Source organism: Etheostoma cragini, chromosome 12 (genome assembly GCF_013103735.1).
Source record: "Etheostoma cragini isolate CJK2018 chromosome 12, CSU_Ecrag_1.0, whole genome shotgun sequence".
Taxonomy (NCBI): domain Eukaryota; kingdom Metazoa; phylum Chordata; class Actinopteri; order Perciformes; family Percidae; genus Etheostoma; species Etheostoma cragini.
In genome coordinates, this window is record NC_048418.1 from 9,734,670 (window position 1) to 9,758,325 (window position 23,656).

At 37.7% G+C, this 23,656-nt stretch overlaps 1 protein-coding gene across 6 annotated transcripts in view; it reads left to right on the top strand.

The window, feature by feature from the left end:
* The window catches only part of LOC117954261 (piezo-type mechanosensitive ion channel component 2), a 75,503-nt gene that overhangs the window by 20,702 nt on the left and 31,145 nt on the right, over positions 1–23,656 (top strand). For 3 of the 6 annotated variants that reach the window (XM_034887894.1, XM_034887899.1, XM_034887898.1), the window contains exons 5-19: positions 2,288–2,450; positions 3,915–4,182; positions 4,711–4,924; positions 8,050–8,224; positions 10,866–10,985; positions 11,703–11,738; positions 12,374–12,491; positions 13,458–13,639; positions 14,527–14,757; positions 15,372–15,492; positions 16,397–16,590; positions 17,119–17,267; positions 17,947–18,120; positions 20,964–21,232; positions 22,802–22,962. In XM_034887894.1, coding sequence (XP_034743785.1) covers positions 2,288–2,450; positions 3,915–4,182; positions 4,711–4,924; positions 8,050–8,224; positions 10,866–10,985; positions 11,703–11,738; positions 12,374–12,491; positions 13,458–13,639; positions 14,527–14,757; positions 15,372–15,492; positions 16,397–16,590; positions 17,119–17,267; positions 17,947–18,120; positions 20,964–21,232; positions 22,802–22,962 — 2,575 coding nt within the window. The remainder of the gene's footprint in view (positions 1–2,287; positions 2,451–3,914; positions 4,183–4,710; positions 4,925–8,049; positions 8,225–10,865; positions 10,986–11,702; positions 11,739–12,373; positions 12,492–13,457; positions 13,640–14,526; positions 14,758–15,371; positions 15,493–16,396; positions 16,591–17,118; positions 17,268–17,946; positions 18,121–20,963; positions 21,233–22,801; positions 22,963–23,656) is intronic. The other 3 variants (XM_034887895.1, XM_034887896.1, XM_034887897.1) reach the window with 3 other exon arrangements.

Consider the following 23,656-nt stretch of genomic DNA (forward strand, 5'->3'; position numbering starts at 1 on the left):
ATATATATATAGACACACACTGTATATTATAACAACATAATTGAAAGAGAACATTGCACACATCCTTAATTAGAACATTTGAAAAACACACAATCCAGTTATTCAACTATTGCAATTATAACAGGGAAACACGCTTTAAAAAAAGAAAATAGTAAAAAATGTTGAATGTGAAAAAATTAATGTGCATTTCAGATGGCCAACACAAACACACATGCCTATCAACTTCATGATAAAGCCTTAAAGAAGGCCGTCTTTCAACTTAGTTAAACTTTTATTCTATAATCTTTATTCTCTGTGCATGGTACCTTCGCAGCAAGCAGAAGCGCCAATTTGCCAATTCCCTAAGTGCTCGTGCAGCCCCCCATGTATCATGGAAAAATGCCACCCCGGGAGGCTGCCCAACTTGCCCATGGCAAAAAACGCTACTGGGATAAGAACATATTTAGTTGTCTCTGTATTTTTAGGTTACCTCCAATGCCTCATGAGTAATTACCCCTGCAGCTTGAGGCAGTGAGGACAGGTCTTAGCACTGCTGATTTTATTAAAATATTCTCACATGATAAGCAGGGGAAAATAGGAGTCATTAAAGTTGCTGGCTCAACCTTGTCTGGCTCTGATGGTTTCCATCTCTTTCATTCAAATGAGGATGCACAAAGCTTCTCAACAATAAAGCACATGGAAACAGACGTCCTTGATTAGATTAAACTAGCCAACAGCAGCCAAAGGCCCAACTATTTATCCGAGTATGCGTTTTCCATCGCGTTGATTAGCTCTCTGTTTTCAACTTGTTAACTTTTATAAGTTTTATGAACCATTCAAGGCCAGAATGAAAGTGGTTTCTGTTTGAAATGGCCAGGTGCTTTATACAAACATTTGGTCAACTTCTTCTCTTCTGCCCGCGGCGCAGAATCAACAGTATGTTTTGTTTATTGTAAACAGTTTAATTACACTTGAAGCTCAGCATGAAATGTAGAGAAAACCCTTTGGTGGCCAAACACAGGATGCAAGTGTGATTGTTGTAAAACTGAAATAGAAATTGGTTTGAATGATAAAAGTGAGTTTTAAAGTTTTAAAAAATCTGCCATCCATTTAAAGGACATTTTTTATTTGCTTTAATTGCGCATGCAATCATGACACCTCATAAAACGTGTCCTCAGGCAGCCTAAATACATCTCACTGGATCATTTGAAGTCTGACGTTTCTATAGCTGTCATGGCAACAGTCGGCCGCCACTGTTTAGCTTCCTGTTTGAGCAACCCTTTTGATATAAAGAGGTGAGCAGACTTATCAAATACAAAAGCTTACAAGTTACAAAAGCTTTGTTTGCTCACGGCGATATATAAGCACAAGACATCAGACAAAAAACGAACTGGGGTAAATATTATTTGTGTATACATTATTAATTTATTAATAAATCGGCACAGTTTTTAGTATTATCAAGTAAGATCTCAATAGACCTCATCACACCTTAAGTAACACATTAAATCTGGAGAATCTAAAGTAGATCAAACCCTATTTTTTCAGTTTAATAAGGAAAAAGAGTTTTTATTGTTATGAACAAAGGATGTAATTTTCAAGGGAGTAAACATGTTTTTCACACTTCTGTAAAAAAAACAACTCTCATGGCCCTTTTGTTTGAATGGAATTTCACTCAATTGTAACGGCAATACTTTTTAAACCGGCAAGCCTGATTTTATTGAAGTGGGTGGTACTCCTATAAAAGCTAAAGAATTTAACACACAGATTAAAAAAACAATTGAGTAATGGAAAAGAAATCCAGCTTCCCATGCATTTATGTGAACAGGTTGTGTTTTCTGAAAGATATGATTGCTGCAATAATATCCAGTCTCATGAGTTTGAGTGAAGTTCCAGTCTGCATGAACACAGATTGTTGGAAAATAATGCCAAGTGACAACTTCTGCATGCTTTTTGAGATTTTTGAACAGAGAGACATGAAAGTGGGAGAGACGGAGGGAGATGACAAGGGTTCAAATATTGCAAGCAAGACGTAAACCCAGCTATTTGGGATCCTGATCCAAGTGAACTTAAAAAGCAACCACAAGTCCTAAGATTTCTTAGAAAAACTGTTTCATATTAGTGTTTATAAGTGTTTGTCCATGCACAGTTCATGAGGTTTGTTGTACTCTGTCCCATTTCCCTTCATTTGGATTCTATACTAGTCTGCAATATTGCTCAAAATCACTACTTTTGGGAGATATTGGGATTCATTGCAACGAGGGTCTGCTTTCTGTCAGCGTGGTATCCTCTGTTTTCTGTTTGTCTCCAGTGTGATCGGTGCAGATGCAGGGAACGGCATCAGAGTGTTCATCCCTGACATTGGCATGTTCGTTGCTGGCTTGGCCATCTGGCTGCTGTGTCGCAGTTTGGTCCAGAAGAGGCCGCCTGAGGACATGGCCCAGTACAACGACGACTTTGAAACAGAGGAACAAGTAGGTGTAATTTGTGATGACATGCATTGTCCTGAAAACAGTGTCTGACTTTTGCATCCAAATATCTGAATGAATTTATTAGTAATTTAGTACGCTAAGCTGCAAGTCTAGATACATATACATATTATGTAAAATGGACATTTCAATTTGTCATAACTTGTTTTAGTCCAAAACCAAAATATATTTTATTTTTAATTACATAAATCAGACAAAGCAGCAAATCCTTACATTTTTTACTATATAGTATTTTTCCTTGATAAAATAAAACTTTTTTGACAAATGAATGGGCCTTAAGGATGACTTTTCACCAAAAAAAACTATATGCAACATTTGATTACATTAGCTAGACTTTACTGTGAACATTTTAAAACCGACATAAGCAAATAGGATCAAAATTATTAAAATCCCTATTACAGTAAATATGCATTTATGCTGTAGATAAGATTAGTGACATGACAACATATGCTTTGACAATGATAGTAACATAAAACGTTTTGTTGTTCTTGCATGTGAGTTTTTCAGGTGCACAGCAGTCAGAAGTAGGGATTTTCAGAGAAAGCAATACAGACAAGCTAAAATGGGATCACATGTAAAAAAGGGGGTGTCATGGTTGAAAGTTTGGGAAACTGGTACGCTGATAGAATAATTCACTTATTGTTTCAGTCCCAATTTGAAATAGACAAGCAAATAATGTAAAGGCATAGGGTATGTATTAGGATGAACATCTAAAGACTATGTACATGCATATTAGGGCCATAAGACTAAACTATAAAAGTAATAAATTGCTAAATGAGAATGTTCTCATAATTTTAAAGAGTAAATGTTGCCACAATACTCAAATGTCAATGTCATAACTAACCAGATTTAAAAAAGAAAGAAAACGTTTTTACTGGTTTAAGTGGCCGGTTGAGTTGCCAGGATCTTCTCCTGCTCTGTATGTAGAGTTTACATTAAGCTTTCTAAGTTGAGATAAGCATAGCAAGAGTTTGACTCGAGGGTTCCCTTAACTGTTTAACTTGGAATACAGACTCTGTCCCCTTGGCAAGTCTCAAAACAGGCTTTGAATCAACTGCTACTTTCTTTTTCTGGTGCCCTATGTGTTCTATATAAATTGCAGTGATTGGCTCACTTGTTTTATGTCCCTATTTTATTGATACTGTTGGAAAAGAGCAACACATAGTTGGTTGGTACAGCAGGCAAGGAAGATGTGACTTTATTAGTCTCCGCCAACATGTGATTCCAGAAGAAAACATCTACCATGGGTTGATAATCATGTCTCAAGCGGCCAAACAGACCACATGTATGTCTAGAAATGCTAAACTGGAATATACAAAAGGATTGTTATGCAAGTGCTACCTGTAGGGAGCGGTTTTAAGTACCATGGAAAGCTCTGATCTTGAAGCTGCACCATTCATCATTCAATACTGAATACCATAATCCAACCCCCCCTCCCCCAAAAAAAAGGAAGAAGAGGAGAAGCTGAGTCTGGATGACAACATCCTGCTAGATGAGGACTTTGAACGGGGGTACGAGGCCGAGGAGGATGAAGAAGAGGAGGAGTTGGACGAGGACGAAGTGGAGGAAGAAGAGGAGGAGGAGGAAGCAAGAGAAAGCACCAAGATGAAGATCCTGCGGCTTGTGGCAGAGGTTGCGTCCAAAGTGAAGGAGATTATTGGGAACTTGATCACCACTGCAGGGAAGGTGGTGGTCACCATCTTGTTGGGCATGACAGGTGAGCAGCTTTAAACTACTACAACTACTTTTTCTAGTCTTGGTTCCATTATAATTATTGTGTCTATTAGTGCCACTGTTAATCACACCCTCAACCAGCACCGTAACACACTGCTTACCAAGACCCCGGGTCTGTCCAAGGTTTCTCCCTAAAAGGGAGTATTTTCTTTCTACTGTCACACTAAATGCTTGCTCTTGGGGAATTACTGGAATTGTTGGGTGTTCCCAAAATTATAGAGTGTGGTCTAGACCTACTCTAACTGTAAAGTGTCTTTAGGAACTCTTTTTACTGTTGTTATATTTATATTTATATATTGTTAGATTTGCCACATTCAAGGAAACTGAGTGCCATAGTGTTTTGAAAATAATTCAGTTAACATTTCTCAGGTTTAACAATTTACCTCCAACAGCAACTGAAGTGTTGTGATCTATTTAGGTCAAATTCAAAGCTGACAATTATATTTCATCCTGATCATATAAGTAAACCACAGTCCACTGACTTTGTGTCCACCATTATTTATGTTTGCAGGTATAATGTTGCCCTCGTTGACCTCGGCTGTCTACTTCTTCATCTTCCTGTTCCTGTGCACCTGGTGGTCCCTTTGCCGGACCTTTGACACACTAATCTTCAGTTGTATGTGTGTCCTGATGGCCATCTTTAGCGCTGGGCACCTTATTGTCCTCTACCTCTACCAGTTCCAGTTCTTCCAGGAGTCCATCCCATCGGATGATAACTACATTAGGTGAGACACATGCAGAATTGATATATATTTATAAAAATAAGAATAATTTCACTGAAACTGTCAAAATCCTGTAATCTACAAAGTATGCCTTAAATCTGTAATATTGTGCCAGGTTCAAGGTTCAAATGTTAGACAACTGAATTTTTTATTAGTCTAAATCAAAAAGGGTTTTAATTTGATATATCTCTGCTTATTAAGATGCAATAGATTTAGATTTATTTTCCCAGTTTAAACTTGATGGTTGTTCTACTCTCAGAAAGAGATTAATCAGACATTTAGAACAAAATACAAACTGTCTCCCTAACAGCAGTGAGTGATTCAATCTTGAGAAAGTTGAACTTACCAGCATTAGATCTCTTGTCTCTTTGATGAATTGGTGAAATGGTATTTTTGTAGTTAAACAGCACAAGCCCTTGTTAATGCTGTCTGGCTTCTTCTAATGTGAAAATACATGACGTGATGACAGTGCTCAGCAGCCTGAGCTCATTTGAGTCGACAGTATTTATTGCGTCCATGGCAAGTTTGTTTAAACGCTAATAAATATTTACTGTTGTTACAAACAAGAAGGCAAAGGAAAATGCAAACCCAGCTGGAGAGCAGATATATCAAACTCCTACTCCCAGCACATCAATTTCAGAAGCAGAGCTTTTAGGCACTTCACTACAACCAGTGTTGTTTTATTATGCATGAGAAAAGAGACAATCAGCTGTCTTTGGCTGCAGCTGTGAAACTTGGTTGGAGTAGAGCCACATTGTTGCACATCTTGCCAACATACGTTGGTCACAGTTGTAATGAATACAAAATCTGGTGCAGAAAGTACCTTGAGTCACTAAGCTCATTGTGTTTGACTGACAACCTGGAATGCAAAGAATGCTGTTTATTATTATTACTGTAGGTATCATCATGGTGTAGCTTTAGTCTCGGTGTAGCTTTAGTCTCAGTATAGCTGTTGTCTCACTGTAGCTGTAGTCTCAGTGTCACAGTTGTCTAAGTGTCAACCGTGCAACACCAAGTGCCCCTGGTGTTGCAGGGTTTTATTGATCTCAGGATTTCTCATCAAAAGCTGTGCTGCTGTGTCAGGAGTCCGCATCGAGGTTATTCACAGCTATGCATAGATGGAATTGCCTTGGATAAACCTTGTGTCCTCATCATCATTCTCCTGGTTCAGATGGCAGATAAGGTGTGATTACAGTGCTGCATTGATGGACGTCTTCTAACAAAACATAAGAATAAATGGACCATTGTCACACCATCTGCACAGTCATTAATAGTCTATTTAAAATGTACATGCTGTAGTAATTAAACAGTAGGAGTACCATCTAAATAAGTGTTTCCAGCCTTGGGGTCAATACTCCCCAAGATAAATATGTGGGATCGACAAATAAATAAAATAATTTTAAAAGGTTTTATACAGAAAAGAGGCTCTTTGGACCTCTAAAAATCCTTAGAGTTAAAAAGAAATACTGAATACGTTGGTCTTGTAGGCCTCCAAAATACTGTAAAGTAAAATACTGAAAAGTCACCTCCTCAGGCCTCTAAAAATTTTTGAAACAAGACACGAAAAGGAAAAATCACTGCTCAGTGCTTATCAATCACTACACAGATACCATAAGCTGCGACAAGGTGTTAACAGATTGACATTGCTTCATTTTAAAAATTGATAAGGCCAAAGAGTTACATGAATATTACAAAAAAGCTAAATTATTACCAACATGAATCAAAACTTCAATACTAACTTATATATTTGCTTCATTTAGTTCCCAGCAGTAAATATGAGCGAGTGAGAGTCATTTTCTGTAACAGCTCATCATTTGTGTACTATTTGAAATCCTACATTTGGAAAGTTTTCCCCAACTCTGATTTGTTTTTTGATAGCTCTTTACATGAACAGGCCAACTTTTTCATCATCTGCCAACTCCTTGTGTATTCATGGTGACTTTCCACAGATCTGAGGTATTTCTGTTTGCCGTTGTGTAGAAACGGGGGCCCAATGTAATGATAAAAGTAACACACTCCTCTGATTTGGCCTGTTTCCTCTGTGCACATCCTCAGGCGCTCTGAGGGAAACTCTTAAGGACGTAAATATGTGCAGCTCCATTTGGACAATAGGTCACTTCAGTGCCTGCCCTAATTGTGCTTGTTGACAGTAACTCGGCCTTGCTGTTTGACCGGTGTTGAGTGAGACTGTTGAGAGGCCTGGCTTCCACTCCACTTCCTGCCTCCCCTTCTTACAATGGAAGTCCTCAATCATGTGACCAGCGGGCTTTCCCCCAGCTGCAACAAAAAAAGTTCAGGAAGTGGGATGGGGTCAGAAGGGGGCGTTCACTCCTCCACATGGCATAGACAGAAAAGACTCATAGGTCATCTTAATCTGTGTGGTTGTCACTGGAATACGTCAGAGCACTTCCCGTTGAGTAGATGATCTTTGTTCTGCTCGGAGGAAAAGGAGTGAATTATATGGCATCCTTTGTGTACAAACAGATGTTTGACCTCAGTGCATTTTGCAGACTCCAAAGTTAGTGTGGACGGAAATTTTCTTTAGAGCAGCTTTATCAAATAAGTCTACACGACACTAAGAGACTACACTTAATTTCGGAAGCTTAAATGAGCCAAATCAACTCTAACATACTTTAACATTGTTATTATAAAACCTATTAAGGACATCAGTCTCCTCAGCCTTCTAAGAATTACTCTGAAAATCCCAACGCCTCATTGAGACTATAAATACACTAAACTAAACCACAAGGACACTCAGAGAGCGCAGACCTCCACCAAGGCCATGCCATCCATCCATCCATGCATCCATCCATACTCAAGAAAGAGTAGAGCTGCAACTAACAGTTGTTTAGTATTAGTATTTGGTCTGTGAAACATCAGAAAAAAATTAAAAATACCCAATGTAACGTCTTTTAGATTTTAGAACCTAGAAACATCAAATATTTGGTCAATTAATTTTCTGTATTTAATCACACTACAATAATAAAATGTCAAGGTTTTGTTTGTCTATGTGTACTACATCTCTAGACAATGTTGTCTCTTGCTAAACTTAGTTCCTTATTTTATAACTTAAAGTCCTGTCAAAAGTTCCTGTCTTCATACACCTGTCTTTCTGTCTTCTGCTACAGGATATTTGGCATGTCCCCCATTGTTCAGAGCAATTGCTCATACACATGGAAGTTCATTGTGCACCCTGAGCGTAAGTGGTACCACTTTGTCAATCCCATCATGCTGCTGATTCTCTACTACACCCTGGCCACGCTCATCCGCCTCTGGCTGCAGGAACCCGTTGACCAGCTGACGGTGAGGACAGCAAACACAAATGCAATGAAAGCACATGAGAGTGGACCTTTTTAGTTCACAGCTTTGTGACAATACCTTTAAGAAATGTCAACAGGTTTATTATATTAGGGGATTTTGACTAAAAAGGAATAATAACAATATAGATTTTTTTTATAGCGCTCTTCTAAACACTCAAAGTTGCTTTACAGTTTTGGTTTACAAGCAAATAAATGGTACGTAGACATGACAGAAAAAAAGAAAAGGAAGACACAGGTGCATGGATACCTAAGGAAAATGTAGGTACTGTGCAATATTTCTTTGTGATGCCCTTGTTTGTTTTAGCGATCAAAACATTTTTGTGTTCCTTTATAACCATAGAGTAAGGGATTTTGTCTAGATTTTACAGTGATGTTTATCAATCATAGAGAAATAAATATACAGGTGAAGGAGGCAGAACCTCAATAAAAATATGTCTCTCAGCTGAATACACGTATGCAAGGTCATACCTACTTTTTAACCATTATGCGTTATTCTGGGAAATGCAACAAATCATTTAAGTGACCAGACAATAAAATACAAGACAAGTATTTATGTGTAACACCATTTTTAATACAACTCTGAAACAGAAAGATCACAGCTAAAGTAAATTATGACAGAGATAGAACATGGGGGGATGTTTCTTCAATTACAACCATGAAGGGAAAGGGAAATGAGCGTAGATTCTTGCCTCAAGATAAAATAAACTGCCTTTCTCCACAAACGGTGTCTGATTTAACTATTGTTTGTGCTTTAAAACCTAATTGAGCTGCTGCTTAGAGAAAGCTGGATTTGCAGTTAATATAAAACTGGGTGGGTACAGTCAGTCAGTGGGTGTCTAGGATGTTTGGTTGAATTCAGCACACCATGGCTCCTTAGTAAAATTCAAACAGTGAACTAAAATAGAACCAGATTGAATTAAAGGGGCAGACAGGGGGCCTTGTGATCTCAGAAACTGTATTGATGGAAGGTTCCAGGATAATTAATCCATGGTGGAATCTGTCCGCCGTAGCTCAGGTGTTATCTGAGACACTGATGGTCTAATTTTGACAAATCATTAAGGCAGGATGCATCTTGTGTTCCAATGCTATCTAGGGGTAAATGTAATGGTTACATAACAGTGTGACACCACTGGTCCAAATTTGATGACTTATGAAGCAATGATTTATTTTTGTAGTTATTGTACAAACATTTCCAAATTAAACTCACTGGTGTAAAGTATGTATTCTGTATTTGAAATCTGACATCATATTTATAGTTGTAAAAAAATAAATAAAAACAGTTACTTTAAAAATGTAACCGTACAACAAACACTGTTAATTACTTTCAGTTTATCAACAAATCTTTTTTGTAAAAATTAATTTGGGTGGTCTGAAGACTGAAACATTAAATAATTGGTTCACATTTTTTAAAGTCTATTTAAAACAATGTTCAGGTGCATATATGGATGTTAAAACTTTTTGAAAGATTTTACTTGCTGCACTCATTACATTTGTTCATACTGACCATTAATAAATCCCTTTCTAACATGCTTCCAATTGAAGAGCTGGACAAAAAAAAACACTCCAAAGTTGATTTAAAGGTAGTCTGAGTAAATCAAATCAAGTCGGCATCTTCTGGATTTTGTTCTCCATCTCTTTCATTGAAAGCGTATTGGGGATGGCTTTTTAGATGGCCAGTATAAATAGGAATAATGACAGACCCTTTAAAATGTACCTTATAACTGATTGGCCCAATATATAATTATTATTGAAGACTTCACCGTTATTTGATGCAACTCAACTCCCACTGCTGAAGTGGAATTACTGCAATTCTCAATGAAATGTCATATAATGTGGGAAATGTCATGGAGACCCTCACTCCTGAATTCAACCTGTCTTCCTTCTCCTCATACTGTAGCACGAGGCTTTGCACCTCTGTCCTGTAATGGAGTTATAGATTAGTGTTTTTATAGAGGGGTCAATACTTCCCTGTAAACCTGCGGGGCTGTGTGCATTATTGATCCCTCTACAGAGGGTCGTGTATGTGTGAGTGTTTTTACCTACTCTTACACTTTAGACGACACTAATAATAAAACTGATTACAACATAAATCAGCAGCTGACAGGTTTGTTCGATATTGGAGATGCCAGATTATGATCGATCTCATCTTAACCAAAAAGACAAGAAAAATCTGGATTCACTGTAACAATTTCGAATTTAACTCAATGCCTGATTTCATTCAGCAGTAGTTCGCCATTGCAGTAAAACATTTTTAATTAAAAGTAATTAAAGTAATGAGACGCTTGAAATTCCTGAAACAGAAGTGCACTGAGAACAAATGGAATTTCCTTTCAAATTTGTACCAGTGCACATTCTTTTCTGAGTTTTTTTGTGGACACTGCCAAGGCCATATAGTTTGTTGTGAAATAAATACAGAAAGTCAAGGATGAGAAATGCTGATCTTTCAAAAGGTCAACCAAGTCCTCCTCAGATACGGCACTCCTACACTGTAAAACAGTGTCCAATAGAAGCTGATTAAACTGTGATTCTTGAGAGTATCATCTCTGTTGCACAAAATTGGACTGAGTTCAAAGTCCATTGGAGAAGATATGTTTCATTCAAACTGTCTATCTATGTTTTTTCAGGACGACAAGGACGGCGATATGTGTGAGGAGGAAGATCTGGATGGAAACACAACAAATAACTCAGCCAACAGGAAGAGGCAGCTGTGGTGGGAATCACGGCAGGGCACCGATGAGAAAAACGTATGACAGGGTTAATACGCACATGACTAATAAAGTATAGATTATTGGACAGGTCATGAAGTAGTCATCCTTGGGTTAAGATACCATTGAATGGTATCCCATTGTAAAAAACAAAAACAAAAAACACATGCTTACGAAATTGTTTTATTTTTTTTAAATATCGGTTGAGAATATATTTCTTTAACTTCTGAAGTGTTTTACTTCTTTCAACAAACTTGGCTGCTAAAACTCCAAATAAAACATGTTGTTGACCTAAACATTTTGATTCAGTTAAGCTTTTAAACAAGAATGAGGTGGAATAGAAAAATTTAATATTTTAGTGCAATAATATTAAAAATAAAGCTAAAACATACTCTTTTATTCTGTAAACTCAAGCTGTAGTTTTTACAAGCTAACAACTTATTTTCCCTGAGCTTTCACCTTTGTAATAGACTCATCCCTGGAAAGATTTCAGATGGAAATGCACGCACACACGCACGCTCACACATTCTGACCTTGCTGCCATATCAAGGTCCGTAGTCTGTCTCCACCGGCCACCTCCTGAGGTTTAAAAGCTTTTAGGGTGTGCAGACACAGATGAGTGATGGGCTCGATTTACAGAGTAGCGCTGCTCGACTTTATTCCTGCTTATCAGAGACTATAAAGAACAAGAAGGCCTTTGACTTCAGCAGCTCATCGATAACACACATTGCCTTGTATGCTCTTATCTCCTCCTAGCTCCTCTCCACCCAGGATGGCTTCAGTACAACTGAGGTGGGGGCTGCTTTAGATGTGTCTTAAGTCTGTGCATTTTAGCCCCTTAATTTCTCAGTCTTGCTGCAAGAAAAGGAATCACTGCAAAGTGCTTTTCACACTGCACCCTCATAGAACAGGGTCATCATTAACCTTTGTTAAAATGTACATGTTTATCTCCTTTTCCCACTGTTTCTGCCAACCCAGAGGTACTGTATATACTCTACATGTCATACTCTAATCATAAAGCTCAATTGCCTCTGAAACATTGAAGATTTAAGAAAAAATATATATTTTTATGCTTGGTTGCTTGTATTACCCATATTTGAAAAGCTCCCTGTGGTCTTATGTTTGATCAAATGTTTGTTAGCTCTTGGTTACAGTATTTTAGACAGGTTGTGCAAGGTTACATTAAAGAATGTGCAGTTTGAAAAGTAGAAATAATCCCTGTATTGCCCTACAAAGCCAAAGTATGGTAACTAAACTGCTAACAAACTGAAATGAATGAATATCCAGTCGGTGAATCTTTTCATCACACAAAGCAGTTACTCCTGTTTGTCTTTGTGGTGCAGGATGCAGTATAGTAGTGTGATCCCTTAACAAACCTATTCCTCAGTTACAGAAATGTATTTGTAATTTTTGAGGATGATTTGCAGGCTATACCGACCTCAAACGGGACGTCTTTTGACTTTGTTGCAACTGAGAATGGACCAGTCTCCCTGGACTTGTACTCCACCCCTCAGTATAAAATGGACCAGCCCAGTGAAGGTACAGGTGAGCTTTGTTACCCTCGACTGTCTGCGTCTTTTCTCAAAATGTCCTTGAAAAGATAAAACTGAATGACATGAAAATGGAGTGGAACTACTGTAGAGAGAATACTTAACTAAATTACTATAAAACCCCCGCTTGCTCTGTGTCTTAGGCTACAGATGGTGTGTAAGTTAAAGAAGCAGTTTTATCTTACTTTTGTGTTTAAGTGTTTATGTTAGGTTCATGTTCAGAAACTTTTAGCAGTTTTCCCCAGTTTATGGAAAGGTGACATAAACATTCATAGAATAAGATACACAGTCTAGAAAATCAAACGACAAATATTTTGAAGATTTATAATCTGGTTGATTATCTTTTAGTTCTATTCTGAAATTCATGGTGTATTAAAAATAACAGAAATCATTGAAATTGTCGGCAATAGACACAGAGCCTTCCTCCGTTTTGAGGGTACAACATTTACTATTTTTGCACTTTGTAGCCACTGAATTTGCAAATTTGTCTTGAAGGGGCACTTCACTGATTTTACATGTCACAGTCGATTTACTAGTCATGGGGGGCCCTCAACAGTCTGTGAATGCAGCTGGTTGATGTCTTTTGTTACCTTAAGAGCTTTGTAAAGTTTGTTTTGGTCTTGGAGACTACACACTTTATAAGCCATTTTTGCGGCATTGATCACGGGGTGGCAATGTCTGTATCCCAAACACTTTGTATCCAACATTCGTTGTCCATAAAAATTAATATTTTTTCCCATTATCTGGTGTAAAAGTCAAGATATCTTGACCTCTGCTGCACAGAGTTTGACTATTCTTTTCTAAATTTGTCTTATTTTTACTGTTGAGCTTCAATAAATGTGTCCCTTACTATCTAGAAGTTCAACACTAAATAACCGCAGGGCCTCACTTAACTCCATAAGTCCACAGAGTAACCGTAACTATTCTCACTAACGGTGAGTTGTGTTTTGTGTCCTACCAGAGAAGAAGGAAGAGTGTGTGTATGAAGTGTGTTTGCCCCTGGAGGATTCGGCATTGGATGCAGGCGAGGAGAAGTCTGAGGGTGGAGAGGATGGAATGAAGAAAAGAGGAGTCAGTGCAATGGTCAAAATCTTTCACTTCATCATGAAACAGAGCTACATCTGTGCTCTAATAGCCATGATGGTGAGTAATGCAGCCCACACATGGTGTAAAAGAAGCTGGCTTTTGCTGCATATGTGTGGTGTATTTGGATGTCAGAAAGGAAACCATCAAAAACCACTTTTATTTGTGAATTTAAAAGTGACACAGAGTTGGCTGTGTTAGTTTGAATTATTTTGATGTTTGTGAATCAAATCTTCCAAACAACATCCTACAAAAAAACTGATATGAAATAAATACACTTTATACAGCTAGCCGTAATGTCTTAATTATGGAATAAAATAATATTTTGTTGTTTTAATTATAGGACAAGTACTGGCAAAGTTTTGAGACAGTTATTTTAGAGTTTAATATACAATACAATCAATTAATCAAATTTAGAATTTCTAGGTAATCAATGTGATACTGATCTATCTCTGCATCCATTGCTGCAGTGTAAAATAGCTAACTTTCTGACCAAATTGATTTCATTCAAAGTATGAGGGGAATTTGTAGTGTGAACACTCACAACATTTACACAAAAGAAATCCATTAAATGTAGCATTGTTGTAGACAACACATTCTCCTGTGTCCATTCATATACACATATGTACTATACAATGAAAACCTGTTGAGATATTGGCAAGAAACCAAAACTATTATGTTCAACTGTAGTATATCCCTCAAAAGTGCCCTGACGGACATTAAAGCTCCACACACATATTAAATATGACCATTTCTGAGTAAGTCAACGTATGCTGAAATATATGACATTTCCAGCTATGTTATGAGTCATGTTGTGCCTCCATGAAAACTGTGCAAATACAGCCAAGGATAAGCTAACAAATCTTTGTATTTCACCTTCATTAGTCCTTTGTCAACAGCAGAGTTTCAGCATTTGTTGTAGATCTCCTGTGATGTTTTTTCTCCAGGCATGGAGCATCACATACGTCAGCTGGCTGACGTTTGTTTTCCTCATCTGGTCTTGCATGCTGTGGATGGTGAGGGACCGGAGGCGTTACGCCATGCTGTCCTCTCCTTTCATGGTGGCTTACGGCAACCTGCTGATAGTTCTGCAGTACATATTCACTTTTGAGAACATGAGAGGAGACCCAGAGTTTTTTCCCGTGAAGGAAAACCCTTTCCACTCACTTTCATCCAAGGTTTGGGAGACAAACAATTTTTTTGATTTTGACATTGCCCTGTCTATGAATACATGCAATCATTTAAACTGACCTTTAGATTTAGGGACAACCTGCGAGCTGAAAACACAAATGTTATTTGTTATTTAATAATGCAGGAGGTGTACTCTGTATGCAACTAATGGAATAAACCAATAAAATGTCTCTCTAATAGTCAATTAATTGAATAGAGGGCAGTCACAAATGAACTCCTGAAGGAGAAGGTCATGTTTGCAGTGTTTTGACATGTTTTAAAATGGCTCAAAGCCCTAATTGTGTTTTGAAAAAGATTTTATATGCCAGCCAGTTGCCACAAACAGGCAGTGGTGTGTTCATTAACACTCAAACAGTTTTATTAAACACTGTGTGTGACAGGATGCAGTTATATTTCACATCTGGGTCATTTTTAAATACATCAAATGACTCCAATACCAGTTTACAAACTCAATTCTGATTTATGTATATCTCTTGATTTTGTTTTTTACCACCTATTTTGTGCTCTGAGCAAGTAAAAAAAATGAAAATGATGTATTAGTTAATCTTCTCTTTTCTTGCCAGTCATCAGTTTGACAAAACATTTTATTCATTTTGTGTAGGTTCTGTGTCTGCTGAGCTTCTGGCTGCTACTGAGACAAACACTTACAGAGAGACAGGAAAAACAAAATGAAAACAGTGCTGGTCTCTCTGATGTTCATGTGGACGATCAGAAGAAGAAGGGTAAGTATATTATATGAAAATAATATAGGTTACAGCATAAGCTACTACAGTAACACCGTACTGTACGTGTGAAGAGATACTAACGATCATTCGCAAGTATCTGAACTATCAAATTGGTGAAATTAGAGTGGCTGATGATTAGCATTTGCTGACGGTGGAAACAAAAGATTGAGGTTTCAGCTTTACCTGAGTTTGTTCACATTGCACACATTATACTCTTACGTTTATTATCAAAATGAGGTAATAATGCTCAAGCTGTTCTGCAGTATGATCCCAATTTTTACCTTCCCTGTTTTTGAAGGCTAAAGCTGACTGTCACTCCAAGGTCAGACAAGACTTATCTGTATTTCTTTCAAAACCAATTCAGTTATTCATACATATTCTACCAGGCAGTCTACACATTTTTACCTTTCTCTATGTTCCAAAAACGTAAATCTTTATTAAGATAAACGCGCACTGTTTTGTGGAGGTCAAATTTGCAAACTGTTCACTGTGCACCATTTTTGTTTACTTTTAAAAACTTTGTAAACATTTTACTTTCACCTATCTGTTTAGTAATTATAAGCAGTATATAAATATTTACTTTGCAAATGGGGTGGATCAAAATCAGGCAAAACCTTTAAGAAAAATTACTTTAAAAATAATGTAACTATTCTGCTATCCATTCTTTGGTAAAATGAAAGTAATTTTTTCATCTCTTGTTCTTAGTTTTTTGGAAAGGTCTTTCTAAACACCTTCAGATTCCTACTGTACTTCACCTGCGGAGGTTTTTTACTTTATGTAATGTGTGCATATAAGAAGTGTATGTTAGTTAGGAACGTCTGTTGACTGATCAACTCATAGTTTGCTGAAAGGTTTTTGTCAGTTAGCACAGCTATTTCTGCTTTGCTGATGTGTTTTATAGAGGAAGAGGACTCTGAGGATGGGGGGGAGCAGGACATCATGCAGGTTCTGGGCAACATGGTCATAGCTCTGCTAGTCAAATACTGGATCTACATCTGTGGTGGCATGTTCTTCATCGTCAGCTTTGAGGGAACCATTGTCATGTACAAGATCATCTACATGATGATGTTCCTCTCCTGTGTGGCGCTCTACCAGGTAAGAAAACACAGTGGTGTTTCGAAGTGCCTTGCACACATATATAACTACATAGTTCCAATTGTTCCCTTAAATTCCCCCTCATTTAACACCAATGTTAAAAAACAACATTTTTTGCACATCCTTTACATATATTCTGGATCCGTCTTTTCTGATACAGACACCACCACACAGAAGTGTTCAGAAGTGATGATTGAGAGGGATTACTGTTTTTTGACATTGTTTTTTAAAGGAAAGCACTGCACGTTATTTCTTTATAGGCTGTTTACTAAGTGGTTCTGCATGTGTGTAATCCAAACTTAGCATATAGATAGAACACTTTCAATTTTCCAAATTGAATTTCCCAAAGACAGAAGGTGCTGACAATTTCAGTATGGCATAAGGGTTGTGTACAGCAGGCTCATAATCCACAGTGTATTCGCAACTGTTTATAACCAGAAGTAAAAACACTCACTATATATTCAGATGTCCTCTGTGCACAGAATTCATGACCCTTGAAACACAATTATCACAAGTATTCTTATCTAGGTCCACTATGAGTGGTGGCGAAGGATCCTGAAGTACTTCTGGATGTCTGTCGTGATATACACCATGCTGGTCCTCATACTGGTCTACACCTTCCAGTTTACCCGCTGGTCTAATTTCTGGTCAAAGAAGTTAGGAATGGATAAAAAGGGGTGAGCTTCTCCTTATCACTTACACAAATGCTGGTATTTTATGGTAATAAAAATGTGCAGCTACATATGTTGATGACATTTCCGAGAGTTAAAAATACTAGTTGCTCCAACACACCAGGTTTACTGATAATGTTTCAAGCCTCTCTCATGTTCTCAAATGTAAATAAGATAAGATAGATATATTCTTTTATTGTCTTGAAGGAAATTTGGGGACAAACAAACAGTATCTGCTGTTTAAAGAATTAAACACAACATAGGACAAACATACATACATACATACATACAAGACACAGACTGTTCACTCTGCATGGACATGCTCATGTTGCATTGTTGTTGCATGCCACTAGCCAACAAAATTGCACAATGCCCATTGTGCAACACTTCGTAAAAGTTATCATGATACGTAAAGTAAGAGTAAGCCGCATTATCAAGATAAAATCCTGAAAAGTAAGAATGTACGACGTGTGTGTGTGTGTTTTAATATAAAAAAATATATTATAATATAAAAACAAGAATTTCGACTTTACATTGGCCTTCTTTTTTTATCTTTTATCTTTTTTATCTTCTTTTTACTAAATTGTAAACATTTACACTTGAGAGATTCCTCACTCACCTCAAAAAAAATGTAAGCTCCAGTCTCATGTTTTTCCTTTTATTCGTCTTTGTTTCATCTATGCAGCCTGGAGGACCTGGGCCTGAATAAGTTTGACGTCCCCGTGCTGTTCACCAGGATTTTCATTCCCACTTCCTTCTTGCTGGTGTGTATACTCCATCTGCACTATTTCCACGACCGCTTCCTCCAGCTCACCGACCTCCAAGCTGTAGTGGCCAAAGAGGAGAGCACTATCTACAGGTAAGAAACCCTTTTTTTTTTTTTTTGTGGTCCAAACCATTATTGAAAAGGGGATTTTTGTTATTTTGTATCTGCTTTCTTTAATTCCATACAGCTCAATTACAAACAAGCTGAGTATTTTGAACATGATGGCCCCACAGAGACTGTGTTTATGGACAACCTGACCTCGCTATTTTTTTTGCTTAGCAAGATTTATCTACAATCTGTTAAAGTGTTAAAAATCCTGAGCAATGGGCATTTCAACTTCCTTCAACAACCTTCAACGATGACCTTATGCTGCACAAGCAAGTTTATCTGCAAAGTTATTCAATGATTTTTAGAAGAGTTGTATATGATCCTGTAACACACAAGAGTTTTTAGACAACTTTCTGGAATTTTCAAAGATCAAAAAGTGAAATCTTTTATTTGTATAACATTTTTGATCACAGTAGGGCCCCCTGGGTAGCTCACCTGGTAAAGCAGGCACCCATATATAGAGGTTTACTCCTCAACGCAGCACTCACGGTTTGACTGACCTGTGGACCTTTGTTGCATGTCATTTCACCTCTCTCTTCTCTTTTTATGTCTTCAGCTGCCCTCTATAAAGAAAGGCCTAATAATGCCCACACAAAAAAAAACACATGCAGTCAGACACCACTGCATCTTTTAGGAAAAACAGTGGCTTCCCTCTGTGGCACGAATGTAATATGACAAGAGAGATGCAAACTAAATCACTACATGATTCCACTAAGAGTTGACAAAAATAATACTGAAGAAAGTCCATTACTCAATAATAACTGACAATGTATACATGTTAACAGTCTATAGCTGAGCGTGAGGTCCAAACATTCTTCATTTAAAGATTGGTTTCAAATTCAGCAAGTTACAACACCTTTTCATTTCAAACTGTGGATAATCGCACTTACAAACCCTGTTAGATACCCAATATAACCACTGTTTTTATCGCACATCTGTCATTGTATGTCTTTAAGTGCACTCCGTGTTATAGCATTCACATTTGTGGTGTGGAGTGTTTAACTTTACGGGCGTATTGTGGTGGATTTTTCGTTGTTTTGCTGTCGCTTGCTGTCGCTTGTCTCTGCTGCTCTGCTTCTCTTTGTGACCTGCTGCCATTTCTCCTCTGCCACCCTTTTCACACAGCCATGCTAAAGTCAATGGCCGTGTCTATCTGATCATGAATAGGTGGGTATCTGCTCACTTTCTGTGGCATCCATCACCATCCCAGTTTACCTCTGAGTCTTTATTCCCTCTTCCTGTTGCAAGAAGTCCTTTACCCCACACTGGCTTGTCCCTGTTACCCAGTTTTGCCAATGATAATACATTGATTATCTTCTGAAAAATCTTACCCCAGGAGTTTGTAAGGACTGACATGAATGGTGTTCATTTTCAGGTTTTTATACATTCTTATTTTGCCTGTAGCCTTCTCTTTTTGGGTTCTCCATTACCTTTTTGGATCTTTAACCCTCCTCCAAATCAAGCCCAGCCTTTTCAAAAACCTTTCTTCTCCTCTCCAAGAGTTTCACAAACTGTCAAACAAGCATGTTTGAATCTGAACAAAGTGTTCTTCCCTTTCAGTATCTTGCCATACACCTACTTCTCTGCACCGAAACCCCAGAAAATCAACCCCTTCCTAAAAAACTCTCCTATCCCAAACCACAGGAGCCATTGGGCCAGTGTTCATGCATTTTGATAAAACTACATGCATATGGTGATTTTGAGTGTCAGTTTTACCTGGCCTTTCTCAGTTTCTCTCCTCAATGTTGATCTTGACTTCTGTGTAACTTTATTGTTCTGAGCAGCATCAAGCAAAACATTACCACTCAGCAGAGCAAGTAAGTATGACCACTAGATAACAAAATGCTTGCCTTGGTATGCGGCCGGTTCATGCAAGCCTAACCCAACCTTTGACCTTGCTCCATTGCCTGAGAAGAGTTTAAAGGGGTAATGCCTCCGTTCAGATGCTACCATTATTGTGCTGCTAGAGGAAATATCCCTCCGACACCAAAAGCAAACAACATATTGTTTTTAAAGAATGCAGAAGGAATGTGCAATGCTTATTGATTACAATGCCTGATAAAATGCTGGTCTGCTGTTCAGTTAGCAGACACAGAGCTTGCATCAATGCATTTTGACAATGACCTGGACCATGTATGAGTGTGAGTTGTATTTATATACTTATGAGGACAGAATGCCTTCAAAAATGTAGGAATGTGAGAAAGTCAGATATAATAAATTATATCTTTGTTTTTTGTCCAGGAAATTGCTGTTCAGTATAAAGAAAAGTATCAGATTGCTTTCTAGTGAGGTTAAAGTTATGGTTACTTTAGTAGAAAGACAAATATTTTAAGTCACATTGATAAAGGAGTAGGACACCTTTTCACATGGTGACTGGTATGAACTGCAACGTCCCTGGTTAAAGTCAATCTGGGGATCTTTGTTACTTATGTTCTTCCCACTGTCTTTAAAAAAGGCTTATAAAGCTCATCTTATATACTTAAACAAAAACGTTGGAAGGGTCAGACGTTCATAGACACTTAAAGCCATGAAGTTCCTGAAGCAAGAAATTAGAGGCCCATCCCCAACACCAATCATTTTAAAAGTTCATGTCCTGAGATTGTGTCTGAAATGATCAAAGACTCCAGAATAGCTACTTAATGGACCTGGGGGGTGATATTGTTGTCAACTGTTACTTAGTAGTTTCAAAAATGCTCCTAAAAATAACATCTAGCTGGTAAAAAAAAATCCAAAAACTAATTCAAGGTCCTCGTAAGCATAGATATACCAGATGTGTGTGAGTCTGCATACATAGGACTGTTTGTAATAACTTCTTCATATGTCTTCAGACTGGTGCACCAGGATGGCAGCCTAGCAGACCTCACCATACTCAGTGCCAGCTCGGTGGAGGCAACGCTGTCCAGAGAGGAACAGGAGCCACAGGGAGAGTGGGAGACGGAGAAAGAGAAGGAGCAGGACCTGGTGGTGGTGATGTGTGACACTGACATGACTGGTGAGAAGCCCAGGAGCTTTTCCGACCCGCGGCAGTCCAGCACAGAGGAGAGCCACCACTGCAGTGCGAGGACAGAGCCAGAGCCCAGCACCGAGCAGAGCTCAGGTACTGAGCAGCTGCAACACAGCAGGTCTACAAACTTCAACAAGACACTCAATCACGTCTGGGCTGCAACTAACTATTGTTTTTATTATCATTTCATGTGGTCAGAATTTTCTTGATTAATCGGTTGACCATCTATTAAAATCTGCTTCCAAGATACCAATCTCTAATTCTGAATAGGCAATTTGTAGACAAGACATCCGTTTGATACTAACTGTAATGTAAACTTTTATTTACCACAAAGAGTGGTGTTTAAATCTACAGTATTCAACTATAGTAGAAACTCAACTTGCTATTCTTACTTTTCTCCACTTCAGTTGATCTGAAGGCTGTGTAGCTGATCATGTTGCAGACTTGTACTTCAACATCTCATGTGTTTTATTCCACTGTTTATGAAAGTTTACCTCACTGCCAGCCATATTTACTCCTCTTACTGTGTTTACAACTGAGGTGCACATGAGCTGTCATGTAGTGGCTACAGTCATAAGTGCAGAGATCTTTTCTCTCAGATCTCTCTCAGCCTGTCTGCTAAGAAGACATGTGCTGCATACAATCTTTACAGGCCAAAGCTCTCTTAGAGAAGCTTAGTCTGCTGTCCTAGAATTATCTGCTGCACTACACTCTCACCAGGCAGCCATTAATCATCCCCAGTTAAAGCTGTAAAGAAAATCTGTTGTGTTGCAGATTTTTGGGTTTAGTAAGATTTATCTTCAGTTTTCTGTTCTGACACAGAGTGTAGCTCAAGTGCTCACTTTCACCCATTACATTGTCCTGTTAAAGCCAACTTACGCTGCACCATTAGTATATTTACGCAGACGGTCACCCTGGTCTTAAATTAAAATGTTTATATCCACAAAAAATAAAATAGGTAGTAAAACACAACCCTGCGTGGCCTCTCAGTTTATAATGAGCTGCAAGCTAGTTTAGTTATATTCCCTCAGAGTTTTCTAATCCAAACAATGAGGCCTCTATTAGAACCTGAGATAATATGGCTTTTGTAAAAGCATTAACCCACCACCAAACTATGGCTGGAGGTTTTATATCCTTTGTGAGAATATAAAACTGAATATTAAGTCTTCATTCTCAGGTAATTAAATCAACAGTTTGGAATTTGCTTGTTAATACAGATTTTAGGTGTGTTTCCATACATCTTGAGAAGCTGCATATGGGGAAACAATTAGATTAACAAACATTTTACAGTTTCAGAATATGTGTAAAACACATGTTTAGCTGTTATGTCGACACCACAAAAATGATAAACGTATTGAAATTCCTCTTTCCGTCACTAAAATGCAGATTGTCACAAAGTTCACCTCATTTGAACGTTTTAACAAGGAGAATCATCCGTTTAATAGTTCAATAGAAGTGTATGACACAGATGATTTAGATATATCAGAAGACACCTTAGCAAAATGCCAGCAGGGGAATTATTGTGTTTTAAACAGAGGTACTGATGAGATGCAGACATACTGCTGTTTTTAAGAGATAAAACCTGGAAACTCTTTTTGCACGCCTACAGTCTTGCTGTTTTTCCATTTAAATGCATCTGTTGTTTTATTTTCTCTTTTTCAGATCTGAAGAATAAATGGTACCTGGTGGTCGACCGTCTGACTGTGCTCTTCCTCAAGTTCTTAGAGTATTTTCACAAACTGCAGCTGTTCATCTGGTGGTTACTGGAGATCCACATCATCAAGATTGTGTGCTGCTACATTGTTATGGTCTGTGTCAACGAGGTAAGAATGCTTGAGATTAACAATAACAAGAATATTCAAATATTGTAACAATTGCTCCAGTCATTTCGTCAACAATTAATGATACCAATGAAGTCAGATGAGAAAGGCTTGGTTCAGAGTTTTAACAAAATGGAATGTAACAGATACACAGCATACACACTCACTTTCTCTCACTTACTTAAAAAAAAAACAGAAAGACTAAACTTTAAGTGTAAGTTTACAGTTTTGAATACTGTGTTTCTATTGTGCTACTCTTAAAATTGGGAAACTCAACAAAACAAATCAAAATCTTTACGTGTATTATTTGTACGTAGCTTAGTAGTTGCTTAATTCTTTTTTTTTGGCACTTTCTAGATGTAGTTATCCAATTTAAATGTTAGATGAAGGTATTTTTTTATGATTCATAGATGTTTAAAGTGGATTTCTTAAATGTTTTCACATGACCTGGTTAACATGGTCTTTACACTGCCAATAATTTTCCAGATTTTTGTAGCATGTAAAATAAATGAGGTTATACATAAATGACAATCTTCTATAACTAAGTACATTTAATAAAGAAATACAGACATTTAATTCCGTTACTGTATGAAATAAGTTGATCTCTTGCAACACTGAGCCAACTTAGACCAAATTGAAATAAACCAGGATTGTCTATTTACACTGCAGTCTAGCCAGATAGTAGTCTGGGGGTATT